We start from the raw sequence: 26,743 nt of genomic DNA, 5'->3' as shown, positions 1-26,743 counted from the left end.
TTGCGGCCAACTTCAATGCCTCTCGCTTGGAAAATAGTTTGCAGGTCCGCCAGGCACATTTGCTGGTAGTTCCCGGACATTTCCATGCCAAATAAAATAAAACTTTTGGGGAGGGGTACTGGCTACACAGTCTCTCTGTATATATAAAAAATATGTTGCCTTCCAGCTACACCAACGAATTTGTTCGTTTCTCGATAGCGCTAGCGCTATCGTAGATACTTTCAGCACAACACAGGTCCCAACCGCTGCCAACACTGTCACAGGAGCCCTGGTGGCTGACCGCAATTGGCCTTCTAAACGGTGCCAGCGCACAGATCGTGCGAACTCTGGTCGCAGTCAATGCGCAGGAACCGCTAAGAATTAGCCGCAGACAAACCAGAAGGGAGCCTGTGAGATATGGGTAATTACAACGTACACACGATTCCAGGGGATCTGCCACCACCACTGGTATGGGCCAGTGGACCCGATTTACTGACTGACTGGTCCTGCGAATAAAAACGGTTAAAACGTAACAGTAGCGTGGATCGGGGGGTTGGCCTTAGAGCTGCGCAGCCGCACTCGCGGCTATGCGGACTGCGCAGCCGCGGCCAGCTCCGGCGGCCATCTTTGTGAAGCCTGGAGAGCCCGACCCGGGCCGTGCGGTCGGGGGACGTTCGGGGGGATATTGAACAGCGGGGACCCGGCGGACCGGCACGGAGGGCGCGGACGGCGTCCTCCGTGCCTTACAAACAGACACTGGTATCTAACTTTTTTTATTTATTTTTTTCCAAACAGGCCTCGTAAGTCCTTTAAGGACTCCACTTTTTTAATATGTATGTCATGAGGGTATATTACTGTTATTTTTGCAAATAGGGCTTGTAGTTAGTGATAGATGCAAAATGAAAAAAATACACCATTATTTCCAAATACAATATTGTTGCCATACATTGTACTAGGGACATATTTTAATTGTTGTAATAACCGAGACATATAGGCAAATACAATGTGTGCGTTTTATCCACAGTATCACGTTTTATTTTAAAACAAAAAATGGCCAAAAACTGAGAAATAATGAATTTGTTCAATTTTTGTTCTTATTTTTCCCATTAAAATTCATTTAGAATAAAATAATTCTTAGAAAAATTTACCACCCAAACAAAACCTAATTGGTGGTGAAAAAACAAGATGTAGATCATTTTGTTATGATAAGTAGTGATAAAGTTATTAGCAAATGAATGGGAGGAGCACTGACAGGTGAAAATTGCTCTGGTCCATAAGGGGTAAATCCCTCAGCGGTGAAGTGGTTAAGAGGCGTTAGAAGGTTGCTAAACACATTTCTGGGATGTGACAGCAGTGAATTCAGGTAAACACACTGAGCCCTCTTCTGAACACCCAGGTCATTGTCCTGCTGAGGTTGTGAAACTGACCAAAGGTAGAGTGATTGTACACGGCCAGCAGCAACACTCAGGAGAGATCCAGAGAGCGAGCAACATGAGGTACGTACAGAAAAGAGGGCTGCATTATTGCTGTGTGACGTGATAAGGGAAATGTTTTCTTACACTCTTTCCTGAAATCCTGGAGACTCCAGTGTAGATTGCAGCATTTGGCTTAGGGCTCTTCCACATTAGAGAACGTGTGCAGGAGCTGTTTCCTGCATGCGTTGAATAGCCTGCGGCGTGTTGTTGGGATGCTGCAGTGCAACACTGATTAGCGGTGATAGTAATTAAATAACCCGATGTGAAAACGCCGGCTCCTGGCGATAAAGAGCTCCCAGGTGCGTTGAACCGCAATGCATCGAAGCGCAGCGTCGGGTGTGAAAGGTAAAATGAAAGTCTATGGACTTAGTTAATGCAAAGTTTTGACTTTGCGTTGAAACGCAGAAAAAGGGCTCTAGATGTGAAAGAGGCCTTATAAGGCCGGGATTGGGAAGTTTATATAAATCTTATTATAGTGAGGTCTAGAGGTTGCCTCATTCACTCCCTCAGCTATTCAGGAAAGAAGACAACAAGGGAAAAAGACATATTGTATTTCATCTTGTGAAGAAGAGTTCAATGCATTCCCCATAAGCTTGCCTATAAAACATAAAGAAAGAATATGAACAACAAGTTACCCCCTTAATCATAAACACAATAATTGCCTGGAACAGGCAGGAGGTCAGAAGCTTCACACTTCTGTTCCACACACTTTAAAAGGCCAGTTTTCTATTTCACTTCTGACTTTAATATTTGAGAGCCCGCAAAGCTGCTGCAATAATCACATTTACTACATATATCACTAGTGGGAACCTTGTCGTTTTTAAGAACACAAGCTTAAAGATTTTGCCAGAGAAACTCTAGTGCAGAACAGACTTATTATCACTGCGGCCCTCTTACACTGCGCATGGTGCGTCACAGTGTGCAGTGTCAGACATTGTAGCTGCATGTGACAGCACACTATCACTGCGGCCCCTCTTACACTGCGCATGGTGCGTCACAGTGTGCAGTGTCAGACATTGTAGCTGGATGTGACAGCACACACTATCACTGCGGCCCCTCTTACACTGCGCATGGTACGTCACAGTGTGCAGTGTCAGACATTGTAGCTGGATGTGACAGCACACACTATCACTGCGGCCCCTCTTACACTGCGCATGGTGCGTCACAGTGTGCAGTGTCAGACATTGTAGCTGCATGTGACAGCACACACTATCACTGCGGCCCTCTTACACTGCGCATGGAGCGTCACAGTGTGCAGTGTCAGACATTGTAGCTGGATGTGACAGCACACTATCACTGCGGCCCTCTTACACTGTGCATGGAGCGTCACAGTGTGCAGTGTCAGACATTGTAGCTGGATGTGACAGCACACTATCACTGCGGCCCTCTTACACTGCGCATGGAGCGTCACAGTGTGCAGTGTCACACATTATAGCTGCATGTGACAGCACACTATCACTGCGGCCCCTCTTACACGGCGCATGGTGCGTCACAGTGTGCAGTGTCAGACATTGTAGCTGGATGTGACAGCACACTATCACTGCGGCCCTCTTACACTGCGCATGGTGCGTCACAGTGTGCAGTGTCAGACATTGTAGCTGGATGTGACAGCACACTATCACTGCGGCCCTCTTACACTGCGCATGGTGCGTCACAGTGTGCAGTGTCAGACATTGTAGCTGGATGTGACAGCACACTATCACTGCGGCCCTCTTACACTGCGCATGGTGCGTCACAGTGCAGTGTCAGACATTGTAGCTGCATGTGACAGCACACTATCATTGCGGCCCCTCTTACACTGCGCATGGTGCGTCACAGTGTGCAATGTCAGACAGTGTAGCTGGATGTGACAGCACACACTATCACTGCGGCCCCTCTTACACTGTGCATGGTGCGTCACAGTGTGCAGTGTCAGACATTGTAGCTGCATGTGACAGCACACTATCATTGCGGCCCCTCTTACACTGCGCATGGTGCGTCACAGTGTGCAGTGTCAGACATTGTAGCTGCATGTGACAGCACACACTATCACTGCGGCCCTCTTACACTGTGCATGGTGCGTCACAGTGTGCAGTGTCAGACATTGTAGCTGCATGTGACAGCACACACTATCACTGCGGCCCTCTTACACTGTGCATGGTGCGTCACAGTGTGCAGTGTCAGACATTGTAGCTGCATGTGACAGCACACTATCACTGCGGCCCTCTTACACTGCGCATGGAGCGTCACAGTGTGCAGTGTCAGACATTGTAGCTGCGTGTGACAGCACACTATCACTGCGGCCCTCTTACACTGCGCATGGTGCGTCACAGTGTGCAGTGTCAGACATTGTAGCTGCATGTGACAGCACACTATCACTGCGGGCCCTCTTACACTGCGCATGGTGCGTCACAGTGTGCAGTGTCAGACATTGTAGCTGCATGTGACAGCACACTATCACTGCGGCCCCTCTTACACTGCGCATGGTGCGTCACAGTGTGCAGTGTCAGACAGTGTAGCTGGATGTGACAGCACACTATCACTGCGGCCCCTCTTACACTGCGCATGGTGCATCACAGTGTGCAGTGTCAGACATTGTAGCTGCATGTGACAGCACACTATCACTGCGGCCCTCTTACACTGCGCATGGTGCGTCACAGAGTGCAGTGTCAGACATTGTAGCTGGATGTGACAGCACACTATCACTGCGGCCCTCTTACACTGCGCATGGTGCGTCACAGTGTGCAGTGTCAGACATTGTAGCTGCATGTGACAGCACACTATCACTGCGGCCCCTCTTACACTGCGCATGAAGCGTCACAGTATGCAGTGTCAGACAGTGTAGCTACATGTGACAGCACACTATCACTGCAGCCCCTCTTACACTGCGCATGGTGCGTCACAGTGTGCAGTGTCAGACATTGTAGCTGCATGTGACAGCACACACTATCACTGTGGCCCTCTTACACTGCGCATGGTACGTCACAGTGTGTAGTGTCAGACATTGTAGCTGGATGTGACAGCACACTATCACTGCGGCCCCTCTTACACTGCGCATGGTGCGTCACAGTGTGTAGTGTCAGACATTGTAGCTGGATGTGACAGCACACACTATCACTGCGGCCCTCTTACACTGCGCATGGTACGTCACAGTGTGTAGTGTCAGACATTGTAGCTGGATGTGACAGCACACTATCACTGCGGCCCCTCTTACACTGCGCATGGTACGTCACAGTGTGCAGTGTCAGACAGTGTAGCTGGATGTGACAGCACACTATCACTGCGGCCCCTCTTACAGTGCGCATGGTGCGTCACAGTGTGCAGTGTCAGACAGTGTAGCTACATGTGACAGCACACTATCACTGCGGCCCCTCTTACACGGCGCATGGTGCGTCACAGTGTGCAGTGTCAGACAGTGTAGCTGGATGTGACAGCACACTATCACTGCGGCCCCTCTTACAGTGCGCATGGTGCGTCACAGTGTGCAGTGTCAGACAGTGTAGCTGCGTGTGACAGCACACTATCACTGCGGCCCTCTTACACTGCGCATGGTGCATCACAGTGTGCAGTGTCAGACAGTGTAGCTGCGTGTGACAGCACACTATCACTGCGGCCCTCTTACACGGCGCATGGTGCGTCACAGTGTGCAGTGTCAGACATTGTAGCTGGATGTGACAGCACACTATCACTGCGGCCCTCTTACACTGCACATGGTGCGTCACAGTGTGCAGTGTCAGACATTGTAGCTGCATGTGACAGCACACTATCACTGCGGCCCCTCTTACAGTGCACATGGTGCGTCACAGTGTGCAGTGTCAGACAGTGTAGCTACATGTGACAGCACACTATCACTGCGGCCCTCTTACACTGTGCATGGTGCGTCACAGTGTGCAGTGTCAGACATTGTAGCTGGATGTGACAGCACACTATCACTGCGGCCCTCTTACACTGCGCATGGTGCGTCACAGTGTGCAGTGTCAGACATTGTAGCTGCATGTGACAGCACACTATCACTGCGGCCCTCTTACACGGCGCATGGTGCGTCACAGTGTGCAGTGTCAGACATTGTAGCTGCATGTGACAGCACACACTATCACTGCGGCCCTCTTACACTGCGCATGGTGCGTCACAGTGTGCAGTGTCAGACATTGTAGCTGCATGTGACAGCACACACTATAACTGCGGCCCCTCTTACACGGCGCATGGTGCGTCACAGTGTGCAGTGTCAGACAGTGTAGCTACATGTGACAGCACACACTATCACTGCGGCCCTCTTACACGGCGCATGGTGCGTCACAGTGTGCAGTGTCAGACAGTGTAGCTACATGTGACAGCACACTATCACTGCGGCCCTCTTACACGGCGCATGGTGCGTCACAGTGTGCAGTGTCAGACATTGTAGCTGCATGTGACAGCACACACTATCATTGCGGCCCCTCTTACACGGCACATGGTGCGTCACAGTGTGCAGTGTCAGACATTGTAGCTGCATGTGACAGAACACACTATCACTGCGGCCCTCTTACACTGCGTCTGGTGCGTCACAGTGTGCAGTGTCAGACATTGTAGCTGCATGTGACAGCACACTATCACTGCGGCCCTCTTACACTGCGCATGGTGCGTTGCAATGTCAGACATTGTAGCTGGATGTGACAGCGCACTGTCACTGCGGCCCTCTTACACGGCGCATGGTGCGTCACAGTGTGCAGTGTCAGACATTGTAGCTGCATGTGACAGCACACTATCACTGCGGCCCTCTTACACTGTGCATGGTGCGTCACAGTGTGCAGTGTCAGACATTGTAGCTGCATGTGACAGCACACACTATCACTGCGGCCCTCTTACACTGTTAATGGTGCGTCACAGTGTGCAGTGTCAGACATTGTAGCTGGATGTGACAGCACACACTATCACTGCGGCCCTCTTACACTGCGCATGGTGCGTCACAGTGTGCAGTGTCAGACATTGTAGCTGGATGTGACAGCACACTATCACTGGGGCCCTCTTACACTGCGCATGGTGCGTCACAGTGTGCAGTGTCAGACATTGTAGCTGGATGTGACAGCACACTATCACTGCGGCCCCTCTTACACTGCGCATGGTGCGTCACAGTGTGTAGTGTCAGACAGTGTAGCTGCATGTGACAGCACACACTATCACTGTGGCCCTCTTACACTGCACATGGTGCGTCACAGTGTGCAGTGTCAGACATTGTAGCTGCATGTGAGAGCACACACTATCACTGCGGCCCTCTTACACTGCGCATGGTGCGTCACAGTGTGCAGTGTCAGACATTGTAGGTGGATGTGACACCACACTATCACTGCAGCCCCTCTTACACTGCACATGGTGCGTCACAGTGTGCAGTGTCAGACATTGTAGCTGCATGTGACAGCACACTATCACTGCGGCCCCTCTTACAGTGCGCATGGTGCGTCACAGTGCAGTGTCAGACATTGTAGCTGCATGTGACAGCACACACTATCACTGCGGCCCTCTTACACTATGCATGGTGTGTCACAGTGTGCAGTGTCAGACATTGTAGCTGCATGTGACAGCACACTATCACTGCGGCCCCTCTTACAGTGCGCATGGTGCGTCACAGTGTGCAGTGTCAGACATTGTAGCTGCATGTGACAGAACACTATCACTGCGGCCCTCTTACACTGCGCATGGTGCGTCACAGTGTGCAGTGTCAGACATTGTAGCTGCATGTGACAGCACACTATCACTGCGGCCCCTCTTACACTGCGCATGGTGCGTCACAGTGTGCAGTGTCACACATTATAGCTGCATGTGACAGCACACTATCACTGCGGCCCCTCTTACACTGCGCATGGTGCGTCACAGTGTGCAGTGTCACACATTATAGCTGCATGTGACAGCACACTATCACTGCGGCCCTCTTACACTGCGCATGGTGCGTCACAGTGTGCAGTGTCAGACATTGTAGCTGCATGTGACAGCACACTATTACTGCGGCCCTCTTACACTGCGCATGGTGCGTCACAGTGTGCAGTGTCAGACATTGTAGCTGGATGTGACAGCACACTATCACTGCGGCCCTCTTACAGTGCGCATGGTACGTCACAGTGTGCAGTGTCAGACATTGTAGCTGCATGTGACAGCACACTATCACTGCGGCCCTCTTACACTGTGCATGGTGCGTCACAGTGTGCAGTGTCAGACATTGTAGCTGCATGTGACAGAACACACTATCACTGCGGCCCTCTTACACTACGCATGGTGCGTCACAGTGTGCAGTGTCAGACATTGTAGCTGGATGTGACAGCACACTATCACTGCGGCCCTCTTACACTGTGCATGGTGCGTCACAGTGTGCAGTGTCAGACATTGTAGCTCCATGTGACAGCACACACTATCATTGCGGCCCCTCTTACACTGCGCATGGTGCGTCACAGTGTGCAGTGTCAGACAGTGTAGCTGGATGTGACAGCACACACTATCACTGCGGCCCTCTTACACTGCGCATGGTGCGTCACATTGTGCAGTGTCATACATTGTAGCTGCATGTGACAGCACACACTATCACTGCGGCCCTCTTACACGGCACATGGTGCGTCACAGTGTGCAGTGTCAGACAGTGTAGCTACATGTGACAGCACACTATCACTGCGGCCCCTCTTACACTGCGCATGGTGCGTCACATTGTGCAGTGTCATACATTGTAGCTGGATGTGACAGCACACTATCACTGCGGCCCTCTTACACTGCACATGGTGCATCACAGTGTGCAGTGTCAGACATTGTAGCTGCATGTGACAGCACACACTATCATTGCGGCCCTCTTACACGGCACATGGTGCGTCACAGTGTGCAGTGTCAGACATTGTAGCTGGATGTGACAGCACACACTATCACTGCGGCCCTCTTACACTGCGCATGGTGCGTCACAGTGTGCAGTGTCAGACATTGTAGCTGCATGTGACAGCACACTATCACTGCGGCCCTCTTACACTGCGCATGGTGCATCACAGTGTGCAGTGTCAGACATTGTAGCTGGATGTGACAGCAAACTATCACTGCGGCCCTCTTACACTGCGCATGGTGCGTCACAGTGTGCAGTGTCGGACATTGTAGCTGCATGTGACAGTACACTATCACTGCGGCCCTCTTACACGACGCATGGTGCATCACAGTGTGCAGTGTCAGACATTGTAGCTGGATGTGACAGCACACGCTATCACTGCAGTCCCTCTTACACTGCGCATGGTGCGTCACAGTGTGCAGTGTCAGACATTGTAGCTACATTTGACAGCACACTATCACTGCGGCCCCTCTTACACTGCGCATGGTGCGTCACAGTGTGCGGTGTCAGACATTGTAGCTGGATGTGACAGCACACACTGTCACTGCGGCCCTCTTACACTGCGCATGGTGCGTCAAAGTATGCAGTGTCAGACATTGTAGCTGGATGTGACAGCATACTATCACTGCGGCCCCTCTTACACTGCGCATGGTGCATCACAGAGTGCAGTGTCAGACATTGTAGCTGGATGTGACAGCACACTATCACTGCAGCCCCACTTACACTGCGCATGGTGCATCACAGTGTGCAGTGTCTGACATTGTAGCTGCGTGTGACAGCACACTATCACTACGGCCCCTCTTACACTACGCATGGTGCGTCACAGTGTGTAGTGTCAGACATTGTAGCTGCATGTGACAGCACACTATCACTGCGGCCCCTCTTACAGTGCGCATGGTGCGTCACAGTGTGCAGTGTCAGACATTGTAGCTGGATGTGACAGCACACTATCACTGCGGCCCTCTTACACTGCACATGGTGCGTCACAGTGTGTAGTGTCAGACATTGTAGCTGGATGTGACAGCACACTATCACTGCGGCCCTCTTACACTGCGCATGGTGCGTCACAGTGTGCAGTGTCAGACAGTGTAGCTGGATGTGACAGCACACTATCACTGCGGCCCTCTTACACTGCACATGGTGCGTCACAGTGTGCAGTGTCAGACATTGTAGCTGGATGTGACAGCGCACTGTCACTGCGGCCCCTCTTACACTGCGCATGGAGCGTCACAGTGTGCAGTGTCAGACATTGTAGCTGGATGTGACAGCACACTATCACTGCGGCCCTCTTACACTGCGCATGGTGCATCACAGTGTGCAGTGTCAGACATTGTAGCTGGATGTGACAGCACACACTATCACTGCGGCCCCTCTTACACTGCGCATGGTACGTCACAGTGTGCAGTGTCAGACAGTGTAGCTACATGTGACAGCACACTATCACTGCGGCCCCTCTTACACTGCGCATGGTGCGTCACAGTGTGCAGTGTCAGACATTGTAGCTGCATGTGACAGCACACACTATCACTGCGGCCCTCTTACGCTGCGCATGGTGCGTCACAGTGTGCAGTGTCAGACATTGTAGCTGCATGTGACAGCACACTATCACTGCGGCCCTCTTACACTGCGCATGGTGCGTCACAGTGTGCAGTGTCAGACATTGTAGCTGGATGTGACAGCACACTATCACTGCGGCCCTCTTACACTGCGCATGGTGCGTCACAGTGTGCAGTGTCAGACATTGTAGCTGGATGTGACAGCACACTATCACTGCGGCCCCTCTTACAGTGCGCATGGTGCATCACAGTGTGTAGTGTCAGACATTGTAGCTGCATGTGACAGCACACACTATCACTGCGGCCCTCTTACACTGCGCATGGTGCGTCACAGTGTGTAGTGTCAGACATTGTAGCTGCATGTGACAGCACACTATCACTGCGGCCCCTCTTACACTGCGCATGGTGCATCACAGTGTGCAGTGTCAGACATTGTAGCTGCATGTGACAGCACACACTATCACTGTGGCCCTCTTACACTGCGCATGGTACGTCACAGTGTGCAGTGTCAGACAGTGTAGCTGGATGTGACAGCACACTATCACTGCGGCCCTCTTACACTGCACATGGTGCGTCACAGTGTGTAGTGTCAGACATTGTAGCTGCATGTGACAGCACACTATCACTGCGGCCCTCTTACACTGCGCATGGTGCATCACAGTGTGCAGTGTCAGACATTGTAGCTGCATGTGACAGCACACACTATCACTGTGGCCCTCTTACACTGCGCATGGTACGTCACAGTGTGCAGTGTCAGACATTGTAGCTGGATGTGACAGCACACTATCACTGCGGCCCTCTTACACTGTGCATGGTGCGTCACAGTGTGCAGTGTCGGACATTGTAGCTGCATGTGACAGCACACTATCACTGCGGCCCCTCTTACACTGCGCATGGAGCGTCACAGTGTGCAGTGTCAGACATTGTAGCTGCATGTGACAGGACACACTATCACTGCGGCCCCTCTTACACTGCGCATGGTACGTCACAGTGTGCAGTGTCGGACATTGTAGCTGCATGTGACAGCACACTATCACTGCGGTCCCTCTTACACTGCGCATGGTGCGTCACAGTGTGTAGTGTCAGACATTGTAGCTGCATGTGACAGCACACACTATCACTGCGGCCCTCTTACACTGCACATGGTGCGTCACAGTGTGTAGTGTCAGACATTGTAGCTGGATGTGACAGCACACTATCACTGCGGCCCTCTTACACTGCGCATGGTGCGTCACAGTGTGCAGTGTCAGACAGTGTAGCTGGATGTGACAGCACACTATCACTGCGGCCCTCTTACACTGCACATGGTGCGTCACAGTGTGCAGTGTCAGACATTGTAGCTGGATGTGACAGCGCACTGTCACTGCGGCCCCTCTTACACTGCGCATGGAGCGTCACAGTGTGCAGTGTCAGACATTGTAGCTGGATGTGACAGCACACTATCACTGCGGCCCCTCTTACACTGCGCATGGTGCGTCACAGTGTGCAGTGTCAGACATTGTAGCTGGATGTGACAGCACACACTATCACTGCGGCCCCTCTTACACTGCGCATGGTACGTCACAGTGTGCAGTGTCAGACAGTGTAGCTACATGTGACAGCACACTATCACTGCGGCCCCTCTTACACTGCGCATGGTGCGTCACAGTGTGCAGTGTCAGACATTGTAGCTGCATGTGACAGCACACACTATCACTGCGGCCCTCTTACGCTGCGCATGGTGCATCACAGAGTGCAGTGTCAGACATTGTAGCTGGATGTGACAGCACACTATCACTGCGGCCCTCTTACACTGCGCATGGTGCGTCACAGTGTGCAGTGTCAGACATTGTAGCTGGATGTGACAGCACACTATCACTGCGGCCCCTCTTACACTGCGCATGGTGCGTCACAGTGTGCAGTGTCAGACATTGTAGCTGCATGTGACAGCACACTATCACTGCGGCCCTCTTACACTGCGCATGGTGCATCACAGAGTGCAGTGTCAGACATTGTAGCTGGATGTGACAGCACACTATCACTGCGGCCCTCTTACACTGCGCATGGTGCATCACAGAGTGCAGTGTCAGACATTGTAGCTGGATGTGACAGCACACTATCACTGCGGCCCTCTTACACTGCGCATGGTGCGTCACAGTGTGCAGTGTCAGACATTGTAGCTGGATGTGACAGCACACTATCACTGCGGCCCTCTTACACTGCGCATGGTGCGTCACAGTGTGCAGTGTCAGACATTGTAGATGCATGAGACAGCACACACTATCACTGTGGCCCTCTTACACTGCGCATGGTGCGTCACAGTGTGCAGTGTCAGACATTGTAGCTGGATGTGACAGCACACACTATCACTGCGGCCCTCTTACACTGTTAATGGTGCGTCACAGTGGGAAGTGTCAGTGCAGTGTCAGACATTGTAGCTGCATGTGACAGCCACTATCACTGCGGCCCTCTTACACTGCGCATGGTGCGTCACAGTGTGCAGTGTCAGACATTGTAGCTGGATGTGACAGCACACTATCACTGCGGTCCCTCTTACACTGCGCATGGTGCGTCACAGTGTGCAGTGTCAGACATTATAGCTGCATGTGACAGCACACTATCACTGCGGCCCTCTTACACTGCGCACGGTACGTCACATTGTGCAGTGTCAGACATTGTAGCTGCATGTGACAGGACACACTATCACTGCGGCCCTCTTACACTGCGCATGGTGCGTCACAGTGTGCAGTGTCAGACATTGTAGCTGCGTGTGACAGCACACTATCACTACGGCCCCTCTTACACTACGCATGGTGCGTCACAGTGTGCAGTGTCAGACATTGTAGCTGCATGTGACAGCACACTATCACTGTGGCCCTCTTACACTGCGCATGGTGCGTCACAGTGTGCAGTGTCAGACATTGTAGCTGCGTGTGACAGCACACTATCACTACGGCCCCTCTTACACTACGCATGGTGCGTCACAGTGTGCAGTGTCAGACATTGTAGCTGCGTGTGACAGCACACTATCACTGCGGCCCCTCTTACAGTGCGCATGGTGCGTCACAGTGTGTAGTGTCAGACATTGTAGCTGCATGTGACAGCACACTATCACTGCGGCCCCTCTTACGCTGCGCATGGTGCGTCACAGTGTGCAGTGTCAGACATTGTAGCTGGATGTGACAGCACACTATCACTGCGGCCCCTCTTACAGTGCGCATGGTGCGTCACAGTGTGCAGTGTCAGACATTGTAGCTGCATGTGACAGCACACTATCACTGCGGCCCTCTTACACTGTGCATGGTGCGTCACAGTGTGCAGTGTCAGACATTGTAGCTGCATGTGACAGCACACTATCACTGCGGCCCCTCTTACACTGCACATGGTGCGTCACAGTGTGCAGTGTCAGACATTGTAGCTGCATGTGACAGCACACTATCACTGTGTCCCTCTTACACTGCGCATGGTACGTCACAGTGTGCAGTGTCAGACATTGTAGCTGCATGTGACAGCACACACTATCACTGCGGCCCTCTTACACTGCGCATGGTGCGTCACAGTGTGCAGTGTCAGACATTGTAGCTGGATGTGACAGCACACACTATCACTGTGGCCCCTCTTACACTGCGCATGGTGCGTCACAGTGTGCAGTGTCAGACATTGTAGCTGCATGTGACAGCACACACTATCACTGCGGCCCCTCTTACACTGCGCATGGTACGTCACAGTGTGCAGTGTCAGACATTGTAGCTACATGTGACAGCACACACTATCACTGCGGCCCTCTTACACTGCGCATGGTGCGTCACAGTGTGCAGTGTCGGACATTGTAGCTGGATGTGACAGCACACACTATCACTGCGGCCCCTCTTACACAGCGCATGGTGCGTCACAGTGTGCAGTGTCAGACATTGTAGCTGGATGTGACAGCACACTATCACTGCGGCCCTCTTACACTGCGCATGGTGCGTCACAGTGTGCAGTGTCAGACATTGTAGCTGCATGTGACAGCACACTATCACTGCGGCCCCTCTTACACTGCGCATGGAGCGTCACAGTGTGCAGTGTCAGACATTGTAGCTGCATGTGACAGCACACTATCACTGCGGCCCCTCTTACACTGCACATGGTGCGTCACAGTGTGTAGTGTCAGACAGTGTAGCTGGATGTGACAGGACACACTATCACTGCGGCCCTCTTACACTGCGCATGGTGCGTCACAGTGTGCAGTGTCAGACATTGTAGCTGCATGTGACAGCACACTATCACTGCGGCCCTCTTACACTGCGCATGGTGCGTCACAGTGTGCAGTGTCGGACATTGTAGCTGGATGTGACAGCACACTATCACTGCGGTCCCTCTTACACTGCGCATGGTGCGTCACAGTGTGTAGTGTCAGACATTGTAGCTGCATGTGACAGCACACTATCACTGCGGCCCCTCTTACAGTGCGCATGGTGCGTCACAGTGTGCAGTGTCAGACAGTGTAGCTGGATGTGACAGCACACTATCACTGCGGCCCTCTTACACTGCACATGGTGCGTCACAGTGTGCAGTGTCAGACATTGTAGCTCCATGTGACAGCACACACTATCACTGCGGCCCCTCTTACACTGCGCATGGTGCGTCACAGTGTGCAGTGTCAGACATTGTAGCTGTATGTGACAGCACACTATCACTGCGGCCCTCTTACACTGTTAATGGTGCGTCACAGTGGGAAGTGTCAGTGCAGTGTCAGACATTGTAGCTGCATGTGACAGCACACTATCACTGCGGCCCTCTTACACTGCGCATGGTGCGTCACAGTGTGCAGTGTCACACATTATAGCTGCATGTGACAGCACACTATCACTGCGGTCCCTCTCACACTGCGCATGGTGCGTCACAGTGTGCAGTGTCAGACATTGTAGCTGCATGTGACAGCACACTATCACTGCGGCCCTCTTACACTGCGCATGGTGCGTCACAGTGTGCAGTGTCAGACATTATAGCTGCATGTGACAGCACACTATCACTGCGGCCCTCTTACACTGCGCATGGTGCGTCACAGTGTGCAGTGTCACACATTATAGCTGCATGTGACAGCACACTATCACTGCGGTCCCTCTCACACTGCGCATGGTGCGTCACAGTGTGCAGTGTCAGACATTGTAGCTGCATGTGACAGCACACACTATCACTGTGGCCCTCTTACACTGCGCATGGTGCGTCACAGTGTGCAGTGTCAGACATTGTAGCTGCATGTGACAGCACACACTATCACTGTGGCCCTCTTACACTGCGCATGGTGCGTCACAGTGTGCAGTGTCAGACATTGTAGCTACATGTGACAGCACACTATCACTGCGGCCAGGGCCGGCCCGCCCATGAGGCGGGGTGAGGCGGGTTCCTCAGGCGGCAGGAAGTGGAGGGGCGGCACCAGATGAAATGGCTGTGACTGAGCGGGGGGAGCCAGAGCCGCGGTGAGGGCAGCCCGACCTCTCCCTCCCTCTCCCCGGGCCGCTCTCCATGCTCCCCCCTCGGACTGCAGCAGAGTTAGTGCGCAGGGAAGCGCTGCTGAACACAGCCTGTTACTCACCTCCCTGGATCCGATCGCCGCTCCCGCCCTGCTGGTCTCCTCTCTGCAATGTAGCCGCTGATACATTACACACGCTGCTTCCTGTTTACACAGGAAGCAGCCGCGTGTGTATCAGCGCAGCGGCTAGGCAGAGAGGAGACCAGCAGGGCGGGAGCGGCGATCGGATCCAGGGAGGTGAGTAACAGGCTGTGTACAGCAGCGCTTCCCTGCGCGCTAACTCTGCTGCCTAAAGTCCGAGGGGGGAGCATGGAGGGCGGCCCGGGGAGAGGGAGGGAGAGGTCGGGTTGCCCTCCCCGCGGCTCCGGCTCCCCCCTCCGCCATTATGAGGGGGCACCTACCTGGGCAAGCTACCTATCTATCCTATACTGGGATGCACCTACCTAATCTAACCTGTTTTGGGGGCAGCTACCTATCTATCCTATACTGGAGGGCACCTACCTAATCTAACCTGTTTTGGGGGCAGCTACCTATCTATCCTATACTGGGGGGCACCTACCTAATCTAACCTGTTTTGGGGGCAGCTACCTATCTATCCTATACTGGGGGGCACCTACCTAATCTAACCTGTTTTGGGGGCAGCTACCTATCTATCCAGGCACCAGGCAAAGGATAACAACTTTGACAGTGAAGCCTAAAAAACATCCCCAGCAAAGCTCAATCACAGCCACACTCTGCAATGCCAGATCGATAAATAATAAGACTGCAACTATACATGACCTAATAGAGCTCTCTGATTTGACCTTTTTGACAGAGACCTGGCTTGGGAAGCATGCAGGCCCAACTCTTGAAGCAACCGTGCCGACCAATTATTCAGTTTTGCACTGTGAGAGACAAGTCGGCAAGGGTGGGGGGGTTGCCATATGCTTCAGATCCTCTTTGAACATAAGGCCCCTGCCCATAGGCCCCACTGAAACCTTTGAATGTATTGCAGCCCAACTGTCAGCAGAAGTAAACATCAACATATTGCTCATATACCGCCCCCCCCAAAAAAATGGTCCAGTCTTTCTTAAGGAAATATCTGAACTCTTATCCTGCCTAACAGTGGAACACCCTAGATGGATCATCCTGGGAGACTTCAATGCATGGGTGGATGATCACGACTCCCACCTAGGAAGTGAACTACTTCTCATAATGAATGAACTGGGTCTCTCTCAGGCTGTCAACCTCCCCACCCACACGAAAGGGCACACCCTGGATCTTATATTTCATTCCGGACTTTTAATATCACACATAGATATAAACCCAGTGGTATGGTCAGACCACCACACCATCCACTTCTCTCTGACAGCACCAGCGATAAAACACAGAGGGAAAGAACTCATAAAATACCGTCCACTGAAAGATGTCTCACCCCAGCACGTTCAGAATACCCTCAACTTTGACGCATTAACCAATCATTGCGCAGACCCAGACTCCATGGTCCTGATGTACAACCATGCAGTGTCATCTGCCTATGACGCCCTTGCTCCAGTTCGCATTAAACAGTCTACACCACTTCACCATGCACGGTGGTTTGACAGCTCACTAAAGGACATGAAGAAAGAAGTGCGCAGACTAGAAAGGAAGTGGCGAAAATCCCAGAATTCAAAAGATAAACACACCCTTGTCTCTCACCTGGAAAACTACCAAAATGCGATCACCAAGAAAAAATCCTTCTACCTATCACAGGAGATCGCAAAGGCCGCCAACAGACCAGCCCAACTATTCCGCACAGTTGATAGACTATGTAACCCATCCTGTCTAAAACCTACTATAACTCCCTCAAAGGAGCTATGTGAGAAATTTGCGTGCTACTTTGCTGACAAAGTATCCTCCATTCGGTCTCTCATTCAATCCACAGCACCCAAGACTCATGCAACTCCTGGAAATAGCTGCAAAAACAACCTAACACCCTGGACTGACTTCAAAAGTATTAGTGAGGAAGAGATCTCAGACATCCTCCGTCGCCTCCGCCAGACAACCTGCGACCTGGACCCTGGACCAACTAAACATATGCTGAAATGCCCTGACCTGCTTGGTCCAGCATTTCACAAAATAGTAAATTGCTCTCTACAAGCAGGGAGGTTTCCTACCTCTCTAAAAGAAGGAATCATCAAGCCCCTTCTTAAAAAACCTTCCATGGATCCAGATGCTATGAGCAACTACAGACCTGTCTCCAACCTCCCCTTCTTAGGTAAAGTTATTGAAAAGGCTGTCTATCTGCAACTTGAAACCTGGCTGTCAGTAAACAACATCCTGGACCCTCTACAATCTGGCTTTAAGAAACACCACAGCTGTGAAACAGCCCTCATCCAAGTCTGCAACGATCTGCTCATGGCAAGGGACAGAGGGGAATGCTCCATCCTAATCCTGTTGGATCTCTCAGCGGCTTTTGATACAGTTGACCATGAAATCCTGCTTAACAGACTGCAGGAGTACTGTGGCATCAGTGGATCAGTCCTCCAGTGGTTCAGATCATTCCTGACTGACAGAACACAGAGAGTATCCCTAGGACCCATAATGTCCAAACCTGCACCTCTACAATTCGGAGTGCCACAAGGATCAATCCTATCCCCTCTGCTGTTTGCAATCTACATGTTGCCACTCGGCACACTTATCCAACGACATGGCCTGACGTACCACTGCTACGCCGATGACACACAGCTATACCTGTCCTTCAAACCTGGTGGAACAGACCCTACCCCAAAAATAAACTCTTGCTTAGCTGAGCTACAGGCATGGATGAATGATAACTGGTTGAAACTGAATGCTGACAAAACTGAGGTCCTGTTTGTCCAAAGCCAGTGCCCGCCATCAAAACAGCTCTATCCTAAAGCAACACCAATCAGGATTGGGAATTCAGACATAAACAGCTCCAACTTTGTGCGCAGCCTTGGTGTACTAATCGATGGGGAATTGAATTTCAGAAACCAAATTTCATCTGTAGTTAAATCCTCCTTCTTTCATCTGAAGAACATTGCAAAGATTAAACATCTGATTCCCCCAGAGGATCTTCCAACCCTAGTCCACGCCTTCATCACATCACGTCTGGACTACTGCAATGCCCTTTATGTTGGCCTCCCCAAAAAGGACCTGCGCCGCCTGCAATTAGTGCAGAATTCTGCTGCCAGATTGCTAACAAACCAGCCTCGCCACTGTCATATTACACCGATCCTTCGCTCACTGCACTGGCTACCAGTAGAATGGAGAATACTCTTCAAGATTGGACTGCTGACATTCAAATCCCTGCACAGTCTAGGCCCTGGATACATGAAGGACTTGCTGAAGCTGCACCACACCTCTCACAACCTCAGATCAGCAAGTTCTATAAACTTGGTCACTCCCAGAGTGCACCTCAAAAAATCTGGAGATAGAGCCTTCTGCCATGCTGCCCCTACTCTCTGGAACTCCCTACCACACCCAGTAAAGACAGCACCATCCCTGGAGCTATTCAAATCCAGACTGAAAAGCCACCTGTTTAGCCTGGCATTTCCAGATTTATAAAATTTCTTCCTCTGTACCACGATGGTCTGAGCCATGCTTATGCGCTTTGAGTCCCACGGGAGAAAAGCGCTTTACAAATGTTATTTGTTGTTGTTGTTGTTGTTATCCTATACTGGGGGGCACCTACCTAATCTAACCTGTTTTTGGGGCAGCTACCTATCTATCCTATACTGGGGGGCACCTACCTAATCTAACCTGTACTAGGGGCAGCTACCTATCTATCCTATACTGGGGGGCACCTACCTAATCTAACCTATACTGGGGGCCAGCTACCTATCTATCCTATACTGGGGGGCAGCTACCTATCTAACCTATACTGGGGGGCAGCTACCTATCTAACCTATACTGGGGGGCAGCTACCTATCTATCCTATACTGGGGGGCAGCTACCTATCTATCCTATACTGGGGGGCAGCTACCTATCTAACCTACACTGGGGGGCAGTTACCTATCTAACCTATACTGGGGGCAGTTACCTATCTAACCTATACTGGGGGCAGCTACCTATCTATCCTATACTGGGGGGCACCTACCTAATCTAACCTGTACTGGGGGCAGCTACCTATCTATCCTATACTGGGGGGCACCTACCTAATCTAACCTGTACTGGGGGGCAGCTACCTATCTAACCTATACTGGGGGGCAGCTACCTATCTAACCTATACTGGGGGCAGCTACCTGTCTATCCTCTACTGGGGGGCACCTACCTAATCTAACCTGTACTGGGGGCAGCTACCTATCTATCCTATACTGGGGGGCACCTACCTAATCTAACCTGTACTGGGGGGCAGCTACCTATCTAACCTATACTGGGGGGGCAGCTACCTATCTAACCTATGCTGGGGGGCAGCTACCTGTCTAACCTATGCTGGGGGCAGCTACCTAATCTAACCTGTACTGGGGGCACCTACCTAATCTAACCTATACTGAAGGGCAGCGACCTAATCTAACCTATACTGGGGGGAAGCTACCTATCTAACCTATACTGGGGGCACTTATCTAACCTGTATTGGGGGCACCTACCTACCTAGCTAGCCTATACAGGTGGCAACTATACTGGCTACCTATACTGGGGGCACCTACCTAACTAACCTATACTGGGGGTACCTACCTATCTAACCTATGCTGGGGGCAACTATACTGGCTACCTATATTGGAGGCACCTACCTAGCTAACCTGTACTGGGGGCACCTACTTATCTAACTTATACCGGGCGGGGGGTGCCTGCCTATCTAACATACTGGGGGCAACTATACTGGCTACCTATACTGGAGGCAACTACCTGGCTAACCTATACTGGGGGCAACTTTACTGGCTCACCCATGCCTAGCCACCTATACTCGGGGGGGACCTATAGCTGGTTACCTATACCGGGGGGGGCGCAATTTTTACACCCTCGCCCTGGGTGCATTTTAGCCTAGAAACTGCACTGTTGCCGCCGGCCTCCGAGTCCGATGACTCTGAGCTCTGCGGCCTCTCCCGTCTCCTCCAAGGCTGCATGCTGGTGACGCTGCCTAGTGCCTAAGCCTGCTGATTTGATGGCGGCGGCTGCCGCCCGCTCTGCTGCCCTGGCTGCGGCTGATTGTCACGGTCAGTCACTGAGCAGCGAGCGCCGCCGACGTGACGATGATGATGATAAGGCTGGCTGGCTGCCGCCGGCCACCGCTCATGTTATGTACAAATATTGGGGGGGGGGGGGGCGCCTTTACGATCTTTGCCTCAGGCAGCAGAAAGTACAGGACCGGCCCTGACTGCGGCCCCTCTTACAGTGAGCATGGTGCGTCACAGTGTGCAGTGTCAGACATTGTAGCTGCATGAGACAGCACACACTATCACTGCGGCCCTCTTACACTGCGCATGGTGCGTCACAGTGTGCAGTGTCAGACATTGTAGCTGCATGTGACAGCCACTATCACTGCGGCCCTCTTACACTGCGCATGGTGCGTCACAGTGTGCAGTGTCAGACATTGTAGCTGGATGTGACAGCACACACTATCACTGCGGCCCCTCTTACACTGCGCATGGTGCGTCACAGTGTGCAGTGTCAGACATTGTAGCTGCATGTGACAGCACACACTATCACTGCGGCCCTCTTACACTGCGCATGGTGCGTCACAGTGTGCAGTGTCAGACATTGTAGCTGCATGTGACAGCACACTATCACTGCGGCCCTCTTACACTGCGCATGGTACGTCACAGTGTGCAGTGTCAGACATTGTAGCTGCATGTGACAGCACACTATCACTGCGGCCCTCTTACACTGCTTATGGTGCGTCACAGTGTGCAGTGTCAGACATTGTAGCTGGATGTGACAGCACACTATCACTGCGGCCCTCTTACACTGCGCATGGTGCGTCACAGTGTGCAGTGTCAGACATTGTAGCTGGATGTGACAGCACACTATCACTGCGGCCCTCTTACACTGCGCATGGTGCGTCACAGTGTGCAGTGTCAGACATTGTAGCTGCATGTGACAGCACACTATCACTGCGGCCCTCTTACACTGCTCATGGAGCGTCACAGTGTGCAGTGTCAGACATTGTAGCTGCATGTGACAGCACACTATCACTGCGGCCCTCTTACACTGCACATGGTGCGTCACAGTGTGCAGTGTCAGACATTATAGCTGGATGTGACAGCACACTATCACTGCGGCCCCTGTTACACTGTGCATGGTGCGTCACAGTGTGCAGTGTCAGACATTGTAGCTGGATGTGACAGCACACTATCACTGCAGCCCTCTTACACTGCGCATGGTGCGTCACAGTGTGCAGTGTCAGACAGTGTAGCTGGATGTGACAGCACACTATCACTGCGGCCCCTCTTACACTGTGCATGGTGCGTCACAGTGTGCAGTGTCAGACATTGTAGCTGGATGTGACAGCACACTATTACTGCGGCCCTCTTACACTGCGCATGGTGCGTCACAGTGTGTAGTGTCAGACATTGTAGCTGCATGTGACAGCACACTATTACTGCGGCCCTCTTACACTGCACACGGTACGTCACAGTGTGCAGTGTCAGACAGTGTAGCTGGATGTGACAGCACACTATCACTGCGGCCCCTCTTACACTGCGCATGGTGCGTCACAGTGTGCAGTGTCAGACATTGTAGCTGGATGTGACAGCACACACTATCACTGCGGCCCCTCTTACACTGCGCATGGTGCGTCACAGTGTGCAGTGTCAGACAGTGTAGCTGGATGTGACAGCACACTATCACTGCGGCCCCTCTTACACTGTGCATGGTGCGTCACAGTGTGCAGTGTCAGACATTGTAGCTGGATGTGACAGCACACTATTACTGCGGCCCTCTTACACTGCGCATGGTGCGTCACAGTGTGCAGTGTCAGACATTGTAGCTGCATGTGACAGCACACTATCACTGCGGCCCTCTTACACTGCGCATGGTGCGTCACAGTGTGTAGTGTCAGACATTGTAGCTGCATGTGACAGCACACTATTACTGCGGCCCTCTTACACTGCGCATGGTGCGTCACAGTGTGTAGTGTCAGACATTGTAGCTGCATGTGACAGCACACACTATCACTGCGGCCCTCTTACAGTGCGCATGGTGCGTCACAGTGTGCAGTGTCAGACAGTGTAGCTACATGTGACAGGCAGCACACTATCATTGCGGCCCTCTTACACTGTGCATGGTGCGTCACAGTGTGCAGTGTCAGACATTGTAGCTGGATGTGACAGCACACTATTACTGCGGCCCTCTTACACTGCGCATGGTGCGTCACAGTGTGCAGTGTCAGACAGTGTAGCTGGATGTGACAGCACACTATCACTGCGGCCCCTCTTACACTGTGCATGGTGCGTCACAGTGTGCAGTGTCAGACATTGTAGCTGGATGTGACAGCACACTATTACTGCGGCCCTCTTACACTGCGCATGGTGCGTCACAGTGTGCAGTGTCAGACATTGTAGCTGCATGTGACAGAACACACTATCACTGCGGCCCTCTTACACTGCGCATGGTGCGTCACAGTGTGCAGTGTCAGACAGTGTAGCTGGATGTGACAGCACACTATCACTGCGGCCCTCTTACACTGCGCATGGTGCGTCACAGTGTGCAGTGTCAGACATTGTAGCTGCATGTGACAGCACACTATCACTGCGGCCCCTCTTACACTGCGCATGGTGCATCACAGTGTGCAGTGTCAGACATTGTAGCTGCATGTGACAGCACACTATCACTGCGGCCCCTCTTACACTGCGCATGGTGCGTCACAGTGTGCAGTGTCACACATTATAGCTGCATGTGACAGCACACTATCACTGCGGCCCCTCTTACACTGCGCATGGTGCGTCACAGTGTGCAGTGTCACACATTATAGCTGCATGTGACAGCACACTATCACTGCGGCCCTCTTACACTGCGCATGGTACGTCACAGTGTGCAGTGTCAGACATTGTAGCTGCATGTGACAGCACACACTATCACTGCGGCCCTCTTACACTGCGCATGGTGCGTCACAGTGTGCAGTGTCAGACATTGTAGCTGCATGTGACAGCACACTATCACTGCGGCCCTCTTACACTGCGCATGGTGCGTCACAGTGTGCAGTGTCAGACATTGTAGCTGCATGTGACAGCACACACTATCATTGCGGCCCTCTTACACTGCGCATGGTGCGTCACAGTGTGCAGTGTCAGACAGTGTAGCTACATGTGACAGCACACTATCACTGCGGCCCCTCTTACACTGCGCATGGTGCGTCACAGTGTGTAGTGTCAGACAGTGTAGCTGGATGTGACAGCACACTATCACTGCGGCCCCTCTTACAGTGCGCATGGTGCGTCACAGTGTGCAGTGTCAGACAGTGTAGCTGCATGTGACAGCACACTATCACTGCGGCCCTCTTACACTGCGCATGGTGCGTCACAGTGTGCAGTGTCAGACATTGTAGCTGCATGTGACAGCACACTATCACTGCGGCCCTCTTACACTGCGCATGGTGCGTCACAGTGTGCAGTGTCAGACAGTGTAGCTGGATGTGACAGCACACTATCACTGCGGCCCTCTTACACTGTGCATGGTGCGTCACAGTGTGCAGTGTCAGACATTGTAGCTGGATGTGACAGCACACTATCACTGCGGCCCCTCTTACACTGTGCATGGTGCGTCACAGTGTGCAGTGTCAGACATTGTAGCTGGATGTGACAGCACACTATCACTGCGGCCCCTCTTACACTGCGCATGGTGCGTCACAGTGTGCAGTGTCAGACATTGTAGCTGCGTGTGACAGCACACTATCACTGCGGCCCTCTTACAGTGCGCATGGTGCGTCACAGTGTGCAGTGTCAGACATTGTAGCTGGATGTGACAGCACACACTATCACTGCGGCCCTCTTACACTGCGCATGGTGCTTCACAGTGTGCAGTGTCAGACATTGTAGCTGCATGTGACAGCACACTATCACTGCGGCCCCTCTTACAGTGCGCATGGAGCGTCACAGTGTGCAGTGTCAGACATTGTAGCTGCATGTGACAGCACACACTATCACTGCGGCCCTCTTACACTGCGCATGGTGCGTCACAGTGTGCAGTGTCAGACATTGTAGCTGGATGTGACAGCACACTATCACTGCGGCCCTCGTACACTGCGCATGGTGCTTCACAGTGTGCAGTGTCAGACATTGTAGCTGCATGTGACAGCACACACTATCACTGCGGCCCTCTTACACTGCGCATGGTGCTTCACAGTGTGCAGTGTCAGACATTGTAGCTGCATGTGACAGCACACACTATCACTGCGGCCCTCTTACACTGCGCATGGTGCGTCACAGTGTGCAGTGTCAGACATTGTAGCTGCATGTGACAGGACACACTATCACTGCGGCCCTCTTACACTGCGCATGGTGCGTCACAGTGTGCAGTGTCAGACATTGTAGCTGCATGTGACAGCACACTATCACTACGGCCCCTCTTACACTGCGCATGGTGCGTCACAGTGTGCAGTGTCAGACATTGTAGCTGGATGTGACAGCACACACTATCACTGCGGCCCTCTTACACTGCGCATGGTGCTTCACAGTGTGCAGTGTCAGACATTGTAGCTGCATGTGACAGCACACACTATCACTGCGGCCCTCTTACACTGCGCATGGTGCGTCACAGTGTGTAGTGTCAGACATTGTAGCTGGATGTGACAGCACACTATCACTGCGGCCCCTCTTACACTGCGCATGGTGCGTCACAGTGTGCAGTGTCAGACATTGTAGCTGCATGTGACAGCACACTATCACTACGGCCCCTCTTACACTGCGCATGGTGCGTCACAGTGTGCAGTGTCAGACATTGTAGCTGCATGTGACAGCACACACTATCACTGCGGCCCTCTTACACTGCGCATGGTGCGTCACAGTGTGCAGTGTCAGACATTGTAGCTGGATGTGACAGCACACTATCACTGCGGCCCTCGTACACTGCGCATGGTGCTTCACAGTGTGCAGTGTCAGACATTGTAGCTGCATGTGACAGCACACACTATCACTGCGGCCCTCTTACACTGCGCATGGTGCTTCACAGTGTGCAGTGTCAGACATTGTAGCTGCATGTGACAGCACACACTATCACTGCGGCCCTCTTACACTGCGCATGGTGCGTCACAGTGTGCAGTGTCAGACATTGTAGCTGCATGTGACAGGACACACTATCACTGCGGCCCTCTTACACTGCGCATGGTGCGTCACAGTGTGCAGTGTCAGACATTGTAGCTGCATGTGACAGCACACTATCACTACGGCCCCTCTTACACTGCGCATGGTGCGTCACAGTGTGCAGTGTCAGACATTGTAGCTGGATGTGACAGCACACACTATCACTGCGGCCCTCTTACACTGCGCATGGTGCTTCACAGTGTGCAGTGTCAGACATTGTAGCTGCATGTGACAGCACACACTATCACTGCGGCCCTCTTACACTGCGCATGGTGCGTCACAGTGTGTAGTGTCAGACATTGTAGCTGGATGTGACAGCACACTATCACTGCGGCCCCTCTTACACTGCGCATGGTGCGTCACAGTGTGCAGTGTCAGACATTGTAGCTGCATGTGACAGCACACTATCACTACGGCCCCTCTTACACTGCGCATGGTGCGTCACAGTGTGCAGTGTCAGACATTGTAGCTGCATGTGACAGGACACACTATCACTGCGGCCCCTCTTACACTGCGTCTGGTGCGTCACAGTGTGCAGTGTCAGACATTGTAGCTACATGTGACAGCACACTATCACTGCGGCCCTCTTACACTGTGCATGGTGCATCACAGTGTGCAGTGTCAGACATTGTAGCTGGATGTGACAGCACACTATCACTGCGGCCCTCTTACACTGCGCATGGTGCGTCACAGTGTGCAGTGTCAGACATTGTAGCTGGATGTGACAGCGCACTGTCACTGCGGCCCCTCTTACAGTGCGCATGGTGCGTCACAGTGTGCAGTGTCAGACAGTGTAGCTGCATGTGACAGCACACTATCACTGCGGCCCCTCTTACACTGCGCATGGTGCGTCACAGTGTGCAGTGTCAGACATTGTAGCTGGATGTGACAGCACACTATCACTGCGGCCCCTCTTACACTGCGCATGGTGCGTCACAGTGTGCAGTGTCAGACATTGTAGCTGCATGTGACAGGACACACTATCACTGCGGCCCTCTTACACTGCGCATGGTGCGTCACAGTGCAGTGTCAGACATTGTAGCTGCATGTGACAGGACACACTATCACTGCGGCCCTCTTACACTGCGCATGGTGCGTCACAGTGCAGTGTCAGACATTGTAGCTGCATGTGACAGGCAGCACACTATCACTGCGGCCCTCTTACACTGCGCATGGTGCGTCACAGTGTGCAGTGTCAGACATTGTAGCTGGAT

At 52.5% G+C, this 26,743-nt stretch overlaps 1 protein-coding gene across 1 annotated transcript in view; it reads left to right on the top strand.

Moving 5' to 3' along the window:
- Positions 1 to 1,368: 1,368 nt before the first annotated feature.
- The window catches only part of LOC137521342 (mannan-binding lectin serine protease 1-like), a gene marked incomplete at its 3' end in the record, with an annotated part of 98,482 nt that continues 73,107 nt past the window's right edge, over positions 1,369 to 26,743 (top strand). Inside the window, exon 1 of the mRNA XM_068240466.1 lies at positions 1,369 to 1,475. Within this exon, the coding sequence (XP_068096567.1) occupies positions 1,471 to 1,475 (5 nt within the window). The remainder of the gene's footprint in view (positions 1,476 to 26,743) is intronic.

Source organism: Hyperolius riggenbachi, chromosome 6, assembly GCF_040937935.1.
Source record: "Hyperolius riggenbachi isolate aHypRig1 chromosome 6, aHypRig1.pri, whole genome shotgun sequence".
NCBI classification, from domain to species: domain Eukaryota; kingdom Metazoa; phylum Chordata; class Amphibia; order Anura; family Hyperoliidae; genus Hyperolius; species Hyperolius riggenbachi.
The sequence above is the reverse complement of the archived record's forward strand: the minus strand, read 5'-3'. Positions and strand labels throughout refer to the sequence as shown.